Genomic DNA, 10592 nt, shown 5'->3' on the forward strand with positions numbered 1-10592 from the left:
ATTGATAATTTATTGTCCCAAAGATATTTTTATCATAATTATTTTAACTTTAAAAAATTTAAATAATATATTTTTGAAAAACCAATAATATACTGTTCAAGTCATAGTTATAAAAACATTGTTGTTATAAAAATGTATTCTCATATTTTAAAATATTATATGATGTTAAAGTTATTTTATACTTGAATGATCTATTATTGTACAGCTATTAAATATATTTTTTTTTATGCTAAGATAAATTTGTTCATAGTTTTAATACCATTTTTGGAACTAATAAATAAGAATAAATGTTGAACATATCAAACGTAGAATTTCATAAAATACCTTAAATATATCCCAAATATTATTTACAAGTTTATACAAAATTGTGATTGTAGCACTTACACTACACAATATATTTTTTTTGTATTATAATTGAAAATACAAATTTAAAAAACTTATCATGCAATGTTCTTTACATGTGTTGCTTCTCTTACACATTAGGAACATAACAATTCTAAATAAGTTTAGTTGATGAGCTGTCGAATAACCATATAGATAGAATATTAATAGGTTAAAGTAATTTTCACCCAGCTATTGCAAACTTGAATAAAATAATTTGAAACACTCATAAAATGAAATTTGTATGCTTTACAAATGTACTAGCACAATAATACTTAAATCACTATTGCTCATATATTATTCACTTATAATTAAACCACAGATTTAAGTGCAATTTAATTCATTTTAACTATTTGTTCAATAGAAAAAAATATAGCGATGAGTGTATCATTTTAATGTCTAGTCATATTTTATTATTACATTATTAACACACAATTGTAAACTACCTTCTATTTATAAATATTGTTAAAAGTTAAATCTACAGATAATAAATAATTTACAATATTTGACGTAACAGTATAAAATACCAAATGTATATTTAATTATTTTATATATATTTCATATTTACTTATAACCTATGACATTTTTTGACAATATGACGATGCGAAAACCCAATAATCTTACAATCTGTTAACAATGTGTAATAACTCAAATGTGATCGTGGAGGCAATAGAAAAAAAATGAAGAAAAAAAAATTAAAACCTCTTAAAAATAATAAAAATTGTAACATAAATAAATAACATTTTACAAACTCATTGTGTTGCGGTTGTTCATATAGAATTGATGTCCTGATACAACAAGTGTAAATATGTAGAGACATGCAGCAATCCAACAGTTATATGCGTTCTGGAAAAAAATTTAAAAGGTTATCAACTGCTTACATTGTAGTTGATCACAAAACAATTATAAAAACTTAGACAATTCAATGGTTTGTTAAAGTATGGTAACTAAGGTCATTATAAATTTAAATATATTATAACAATAATGTTATACTCTATTCAAGTTAAGTTTACCTACTCTCATGCATTGTAACTGAAGAATCCCAGAAAAAAAATATATTTAAATATTTAAATCTTTCTTTTAGATTAGATTTAGTATAGATAAGTATTTCATTATAATCAATAGAAATTTGCTACACGTGTAAGTTGTTACCGTCTTACATACGTACGATAGCAAATATTTGTTCACTGGTTTCAATAATGTGCAGTAAGTTTTGAAGATTTTTTTAATAATTCAATTTTTAAGCAATAAATAAATGGGGATGTGAAATATCACAAATTAAAAATGTTTATATGTAGCTTGAAAATTAAAATATCAAATAAAAATCAACGCACAGGTTATGTTCTCACCTAAAAGTTTGATAATAGTTCAATTCAATCTAATATCAAAACTAACAAAACACTATCGAAACTAGGGAACAAAAATTGGCTATGTCATACATGTCTAAGACAGAGACAGCAAATATATGGATAGAGTCTTCTTGAGAGTATATTCACATTCATTTTTTAAGACTATAAGGTCATAAACATCCTATCCCCGATGATATGACCAAACAATGATTAAATACCCTTGCAGAATCTAGGGGAAGGCAGGGGGAAATCGTCCTAGAAAAAATATTGAGAGGGCAAACTTATCATTGCCCCCCCCCCTTATATAAATATTATTTTTAATCAATTTTAAATTTTATAAGAAGTGTTTTTGGGATTTTATCAAATCGAGATGGAGGAAGATCACTAGTTTAATTAATTAGAGAAGTTTTTAAATTAAAAGGACTTAAAATCCAAGACATTAGAACATTAGGCAATGCTTCAACAGAGCTGTGTCTATGCGAGGTACTTATAAAGGTGTATAAGATAGGATAAGGTCAGAAAATAATTTAGCTATTTAATATCACATTTTAAATTTGTGTTTGATAGACTTAGCTAAACAGGTACCATGTGTTAAAAATAATTTTGGTACACTATACAATTTTATATAGAGACATGCAAGCAGGGTTTTTGATATACTCAAATATTCTGAACATTTTTTTAACTATATCAACCAAAACTGCATCCTGTGAATGCAGTTTCTCAGATTCATATTCATGTCCTTTGAAAACTTATTTAAGAGTAATGACGATCAAGAATGCTTAAGCAATTTAGCAATGCTGAACATATATAAGGAACATCCAATTGATTTTCAAAACATAATTGATAGATTTGATTCAGAAACAACAGTAAGGGGTCGAAGTTTATTAATTAAATAATTAACTGTTTTAAAAAATTGTATTATAAAAGATTATATACTTTTTATATACTTTTAGATTTAAATATAGGTGTCTATTTTTATAAATATTATATATTATATATTATTATAAAAGTATAGGATTATGAAATATTATATGTTCTTATTTAGAAGGCGAGTATAAGTAAAAAATTAAGTGGCATGTATTAGATAAGTTTGATGTGAGAAAATGTGTCAGTAAATTGTGATTAATTTTTGCCTCCCCCCTCCCCAACAACAATTAGAGCCAAGTGCTGCCTATAATTAAACAATGGTTTTTAACATACACATCTACCCTATAAATGATATTATTTTGTAAGAATCATTTCTGTACAAATATTCCAAAGTTCAATGTGTTTATTACTTTTTTTTCTAATTCAGAGTTAAAATGTATGAAAATGTATTATAATATATTTTAAAGAGGGTACCAAAAAACATAATAATGATTTAATAAAATACTTCAAATTAAAATTGTATAAATTTATTTTACCTGAGTAGTTTTATCAAAAAAAATATATTACTTTTAACTGGAGGTAGTTTGAGATTCTTATAACCTACATGAGGATGAGGAGCAATCCAAAACCCAACACCAAAAACTCTTCTTAAAGCATTTAAAAAATGTGCCTAAGACTTTTTAGGTAATTATATAACCATTATAATGTATGCCAATCAAAATATTTTTTTTAAATTTATGGTCGATAGTACAACTTATTGTAGGCATCACCAACTTTTAAGATCAGGTGTGGTCAGGCGTAGGAAATTATAAGAGTGACTGCCCTGGTAGTTCACAACGTGCAACATGCAAACTATAGAAATAATTTTAGCATAGTATCAAATCTTTTGGTGGCGGAGTTATTATATAAGTGACATTGTTACTCCTCACCAGAGAATACATTTTGTCAGCGGTGCTGTAGAAATCTTGTGAATCAGTGAACTTGTGTTCCTCAGAGATGTTCAAGTCTTCAATGAGCGCTACACTCCGGATGTAATAGAAGAATCCCATCAATACCTGGACAAAGACAATTGTTATAGAAAATCGTTATAGGAGTAACATAATGTAAATATCGGTTATAGCCGACCAACAAAAAACTATTTACTCACCAATTGGATTATCCCCCAAATGCTGATAATGATCCCGCACAAGGACAGTTTAGGTCCGCAGAATTTCATGATGTTTGATGTAGGATCGAGATTTTGTAGTTTTTAATTAAGTTAAAATCTGATGGTAGAAAATAAAATAATATCGAGAATTCGGGTGTCGGGCCTACCTTGAAACTGTTGAAAGTGGATAATTGTAATCTTGATTCTTGAGTCTATCCGCCCAATTTTTTCTAGCAAAATGTGTTAACTTTATGATAAGTACAGACGCAGTGCCACCAGCAATGGTACGCGTAAATACCATGTGTTTCGATATCGCATTATCGGGCGAATCATTTCCAAAGGTCGTTCTTCCCGAGTCCCGACTGATTATCTAAATAAGAATCCGCTGATAGCACAATGAAGTTCATATAATTTTCACTCTTTACACGATTTTCTCGTTTTCTTTCGGTTACCAAAATAATATTTGAACGACGACAACGACAATGTCTTCGGATTCAGACACAATGCCGGGGAAGATTTTTGGTTACGAAAAACAAGTACATACCGGTCGGAACTCGATCGAAGACTTTTTAGAGAACCTAAAAGGCGTATTCCTTGGACCCGCAATATGGGTTAGAGGTAACACAGTTATTGTTTACTTATTAGTTAACAGTTGTTGAGTATTGTTTTCGTTTATAGAAACCATTGTAAAGCCCAACCAGAAAGACTACAACTACTATCATGAACAGTTGCGAAGAGTGCCCACTGTTGATCAATGTTATGACGATGATAGGCTGTGCAAATGGGAGGCAAATCAACAGTTAATTCGGGATAAGTATGTGTAGCAAATCAAAAAATACCTAATCTACAACTCATAGATTATAACTATTAATTTATACTTATGGTTATTTATACACGGTTCAATTCATTGCTATAATAGACTTAACCACCCTATGCAATTTTTTCAATTTTTTTCCCAGGTTAAACTTATATTGACTTTTTAAGAACGATGGTGCAATCAGAATTTGTCGGTCGGACTTAGTTCCTAAGTTATGGCCTTAGAAATTTAGCAAATTTGCGTTTTTTACGTGTGAGCGCAATGCTACGTTTATCACTTCTTTCACAATTTTTTATTCTTTTCTTGAAACTTTGGTTACTGGAACTGGCAGGGGGAGGGAGTCACCATAGTAAATACTTATATTATTCATATTTAATAGTGAAATTTAAACGTATAACTTGGATAAGTAAAGTTTATTCTCCTGTATGCTGCAATATTTTTGGATATAAAATATTTGTCATTTGGATCATTTACAACTATAAGTTTAATTTAACTGCAACATTGATCAATATTCAAAAAATAATCATATTACCGGGAATTTGCACATCATTCGACTGTCTGGCTAACAAATTCTAATTTCACAACCGTTCTTTACTCATTGAAGTACATATGTATCCAACATGAATTTATTGTGATAAAAGTGTCATCCCTATATAAAAATCTTTACCCCCCTCCCCCCAAATTTCAAACACTAGCGACTATAGGTGTTGTGTATATTTCATCATTGTTATGAATATGTTAAATTTGATTTCAATGATAAATCATTGCATATGATAAAACAATTATTCTGATTGGGGACAGTTTATTAGCCTATATTTCTTAGAATATATTATTGTATATTTATTTAGGTACCTATTAATAATATGGTGGGTTGAACTAATTTTTGCCATAAACATTGCATATATTATTATCTGTTATCAACTTAAAGTTAATCAAAATATTTTTGTAATTTTAAAATAAAATTGTGTGTAGTAAAAAACCTCAAAGTATCAAATAAATACCATTTTCCTACCAGAAATCTTGCAAAGTTGAAAATCAAAACATTTTTACTACTTCCAAAGGTGATGTAAAAACAAACATACATCACAATACCAATACACTCATCTCTCTGTTTTGAATCAAATATAGGAACATATTAATAAGATACCGGGTTTCTGGTACAAAGATTATGATTGGAATTTGTCTTGCTTACTAAAAAAAAATATTACATTTCTTTATAGTATTAAAAAAAAATAAATTAAAATTTTTCAGGCTGGTAGATAGCAATATTCTATCTATTTTAAGACAGAGGTATGAAGATTGTCGGATTTATGAAGCACCAGATGGCATGAGGAAATGCAAACCATTGTCTGATATTTACCAGGAAGCTGAAGAAAATTACTCAATCAAATGTTAGTGTTAAACATAATTTTTAATACTCTAAAATAGGAGTTTTGAACTTGAAATTAATTGGTTTTGTAGATGGCGATTTGGGAGTTGCTGTCACTGCTGAAAGATGCTATGCAAAACAACTGAATCGCATGTTATGGGAGAGACGCCATGGACCCGTTGGAACCGGAATGAAGAAAGATAGCTTGTAATCAATGATTTTTAACACACAGTATATAATTATACAGAAGTGTATAAAATTAGAAAACAAACTCAGTCAGGAATTTAGAGAAGAAAATTATATTCTGAAATGTTCAATATGAAAATGTATGTTTTTTTTTTTAATACAGGTACTTTGTACAAATTGTTACAGTTAATTATTAAGCATGTGCAAATACAAATATTGAGCCTTAGTTTCTAATTGTGTGAGTTCATTGATGGTAGACAATAGTTGGTCGTAATGATTTTTATATGTGGGTCCTTTATTTATTTTTTTTTGGCCGTATGTAACTTTTCCATCAAATTCATTCATAGGAATATCCATTTTCGAATCAACCTGTGGTATAGTAATGTTCAAATGATCTTCAATTTCAGCTAAATATTGGGGTTCATTGTACCATATGCAACAGCCTTTGCTGGTAGTTAAATTAGTATTCGAACACCTCTGACCTCTGGATGGACACCATTCACCGTGATACCACACTTTTTCTGGGATAGTTGCCACAAATGAAACAGCCAGTCCCATACGTTCTGCTCTGCCCACACGACCAATTCTGTGTACATAATTAGTCTTATCATCAGGTAAAGTCATATTAATCATGAAAGGTAACCCATTAACATCAATTCCACGAGCAGCTACATCAGTACAAATTAAGAACTTGATTTCGCCATTTTTAAACTTTTCTAAATTCATTCTACGATCATTCACGTTACGCGACCCATGAAGAGTACAACAAGTATAAAAAGAACCAAGTTGTTTAAAGTATTTTTCTAAATTATCACAGTCAAGTTTAGTGCGGCAAAATATGAGAGCTTTGTCCATTTTGTGTTGGTTTATAGCTTTGATGCAGTATTCACCCTTTAAAAGCTTCACTCCGTGAGATAATGCTTCAGATGTATTTAGTGCTCTTACATTATCTCTATCATGTACACCATCAGTCGGTATATGATTTTTCAATGAAGTCCATGATGAATCCTTTTGAGAATCAACATTAACCACAACATGGTGTACAGTCTCAGGAACAGCGTCTTCACCTTTAAGATCTACCCAAGTTGGAAAGTGCATAAGACGTGATGCCAATTTTTTTACTTCAAAATCATGAAGTGTAGCTGAGCAAACAATCATTTGAAGTCTCTTGCCGTCATTTGAAACTTTAGGCATCTTCTCGTGAAGATTGTCTATGAGCTTTGTATAACGTTGTTTTAATAATCCATCGGCTTCGTCTAGTATATAAAATCTACACTGAGATAAAGACAAATGGCCACCAGATATAAGATCCTCCAGACGGCCAGGTGTAGCAACAATAATATCAACACCTGCCGATAAGGCAGCAATTTGATCTTTAATACTAAAACCACCAACTACTAGAAGATCTTTGACTTGTGGTTCTGCAAGGTATTTTTTAAACTTTTTAATTTGATTAAAAGTCTGTTCAGCCAATTCTCTAGAAGGTTCAATAATTATTGCATATGGAGCATTACTTGGCTTTTTTGTATTTGAATCTATTTTTGGAGCATTACACTGAGATAGTTCAATGCGATTGCTAGGTGCCTTACTAATAGCAGAAAAGTCTTTGGGAATATCATATTTCAATGATGATTCACCAAAGTTAAATGCTATTTCAGCATTTTTTAATACAACAGCTGGGTAAAATGCAGATGTTTTCAAATTTGCAGGTATTTTAAACGCATCGCCAAGATATGTACCATTTTTACTGAATCCAATAGTCCAATTGTCTAGATCTAACCAACAGCCGATTGTATCATGTAAACCAAAACTTTCTCCGTAAGAATCAAACTGTTTGTTATTTGACTTCTTGCCAGTTCCACCAAAACCAAAACCAAATTTATCTGTACCCAGATCTAACACGGCTCCCGGTGTAGACCAGCCGACTCGACACAGACCTTCATCGGTGACAGTTGTTTCAAAATAATATTTTCCCGAATTTTTAACGCCTTTAGTAGCCCTACAACCATGCCAATCTTTTTGCTCCCTTGATTGACATTTTTTACCATCTGGCGTCACGGCCACGGCAGACGAACGATCCCACATACTCATGGCCCACGGATCTGTGAAACCTGACACCTTGACCGGTAAACTATCCCGGTGTTTACCGGATTGTTTGAGAGTTTCCCACACTATTTGAATAACCGGTAAACAAAACGCTCCTGTTTTACCGCTACCAGTCTCCGCGGCCATTAACACATCACCACCGCCAAGTATTAGAGGTATCGCTTCCGCTTGGACATCCGTAGGCAACAGCCAGTCCATTTCTTCGATGGCTTTACCTATTTCGGGCAGAACGCCCATCTCTTCAAATGCCGCCATACCTAATAAGAAGTAAGAACTAGGTACCTAAACAAAAACCAGTTCCATTAGTGAAAAGTGAGCACAAACACAAGGCGACCGGTAATAAAACAAGACAATTACCAAATCTGATTATCTTCAACTACCCACTACACAGCAATTATTGTATATTATTACTGGGAAGCAATATTCTGTAATTCTGTGTACCGAAACCACAAAATAATTAAACAAATATAGATATTTAAACAAAAATAATCAGTATATAGCGATTACTGATTACTGATTAGTGATTAGTAGTACTATCAAAGATAGTGGTACTATCTTTATACCATGTGTATACCACGGTCTTTGATATTATCATAATTGTTCTGTGATATTACCTTAACGTAGATTAGTACTGCTTGGTACCACGATTTAAGATATAACTTAAATCGTTCTTGGTACCACAGAACAATAGTAAGTATTTTTTTATAGTAACCTAGTCACAGTAAAGTTGTTCATGCAAAAAGAAAACAGTAAGGTTAACCATGGCTTAAATCAACCTGTTTATTTTATCAATTCATATACTTGATTCAATTTTCAAAATATATTGACTCGTGTTGAACGTTGAACAGTTTACAGACATTTTAAATTTAAAATATTTTGGATTTTTTTTTCATTATATTCAATAAAATTGTATTTGTCGGGTCAAAAACCTTGAAAACGTAATACAAGGCTCCTGATATATATAGTTAGATACATTATGAGTTAAAAATTTAAAAAATACATAGGCACGATGTTTTGTAAGCATTTTAAGTTCAAATGTTGACAACATTTATCAAACTGAAAATGTACGAATTATTTTAAAGTTAAATATTTATTAAATAAATGTTCAACTTTCATAACTAAGGACCAAAAATGTAAGACAAAGAAGCCCAATAGTAGTTAATTCTGTAACTAAAAATATTTAAAAAATATATAAGCACATAGTTTTTTTTCATAGTTATTTTATGTTCAAATTTAGACAAAATTACATATTATATATTTATAACCAAGAATTATGATATAAGTTATTTTGTTGTAATTTAAAAATATTATTCGTGGATACTTGAAACTTTAAGAGAATATTATTATATTTTAATTATTTTATACACTCAATGACTTTTCAAATATAATTTTTTTAGCAAAAATGAATTTAACCAACTATATTACTGATACTCAACAGTAAAATAAATTACTTTAATCACAATAATATCGTCGAACATACTAAATTACTCAGTATTATTATAGGCTGACAAGACCAATATTAATAAAATAATATTGTTAAACATTATAATATTTTTAACAATGTGTAGTGTTTGTTTTTTAGTTCATAGAAGAATCAGGGGTTTGCTATAATAGCATTTTATTGCGACGGGAGTCGGTACTCGAGGAAGCCAATACATATATGTTATTTAAAATCCGACTACTACGAATTAACAACCGGGAAATCGAATGGAACAACAAAGACGACTCAGTAAAATTCCTGGGACTGCGCCTCGATGAAAAAATTAAGCCGGAAAATACACATAAACAAAAATTAAACCATTTAAACCAAGAGTACACCAGAGTACCAGACTACGAATACTGCACCCCTTATTAAGCCATAGCTCAACCATACAAATGAAATGCTCTCTACTCCTACACACAGCAATAATACGACCATTAGTAACCTACGCTTGCCCTATATGGGCAGCTGCCTCCAAAACAAAAATTACAAGATTATAAACCCTTCAAAATAAATTCTTAAGAATAGCCCAAGTAGCCCCGTGGTAGAAACAAACACTTACAGAATGACACGGGTCTACTACACATAATATCTACCTGGATAACACAATAATTAAAAAATGTCCACGATAAACTTCCCAAAGTTGCCGGAGCACTCCACTAAAAAATCGGCAGAATATCCTCCCAATCTAAGACTTAAATCTCGGCTACCACATGTGCAGAGTATCATACTAGAACCCAAAGATGACACTTCCTTCTCAGATTCTAACTTAGACTTAGAAGCTAGCCATAAATATTCATTGTAATTTTGTAAATTTTTGTACACGTAGTATTTTTTTTTATCATTAGCCTGGTACTATGTGGGGGGGAGGGTACACGGTTGGTTGGAAC

General features: G+C 30.8%; 3 protein-coding genes across 3 annotated transcripts; 1 reads left to right on the plus strand and 2 right to left on the minus strand.

The window, feature by feature from the left end:
* Positions 1-892: 892 nt before the first annotated feature.
* LOC111043066 (ribonuclease kappa-B-like) lies at positions 893-3976 on the minus strand. The gene is made up of 3 exons (XM_022327850.1): positions 3745-3976; positions 3527-3652; positions 893-1227 (listed from the first exon to the last, which is right to left on the minus strand). The coding sequence occupies exons 1-3, from the start codon at positions 3811-3813 to the stop codon at positions 1126-1128; spliced, it is 297 nt and encodes a 98-aa protein (XP_022183542.1). The 5' UTR covers positions 3814-3976; the 3' UTR covers positions 893-1125.
* A 114-nt stretch (positions 3977-4090) lies between these two features.
* LOC111043065 (NADH dehydrogenase [ubiquinone] 1 beta subcomplex subunit 10) lies at positions 4091-6343 on the plus strand. Its single transcript, XM_022327849.1, has 4 exons — positions 4091-4362; positions 4423-4558; positions 5813-5952; positions 6023-6343. Exons 1-4 carry the CDS (start codon positions 4227-4229, stop codon positions 6139-6141), a joined length of 531 nt encoding a protein of 176 aa, XP_022183541.1. The 5' UTR covers positions 4091-4226; the 3' UTR covers positions 6142-6343.
* Positions 6262-8735, minus strand: LOC111043064 (ATP-dependent RNA helicase Ddx1). The gene is made up of 2 exons (XM_022327848.1): positions 8580-8735; positions 6262-8504 (listed from the first exon to the last, which is right to left on the minus strand). The coding sequence occupies exon 2, from the start codon at positions 8475-8477 to the stop codon at positions 6303-6305; it is 2175 nt and encodes a 724-aa protein (XP_022183540.1). The 5' UTR covers positions 8478-8504; positions 8580-8735; the 3' UTR covers positions 6262-6302.
* Between the last annotated feature and the right edge of the window lie 1857 nt (positions 8736-10592).

Source organism: Myzus persicae, unplaced genomic scaffold, assembly GCF_001856785.1.
Source record: "Myzus persicae strain clone G006 unplaced genomic scaffold, MPER_G0061.0, whole genome shotgun sequence".
Classification (NCBI taxonomy): Eukaryota; Metazoa; Arthropoda; class Insecta; order Hemiptera; family Aphididae; genus Myzus; species Myzus persicae.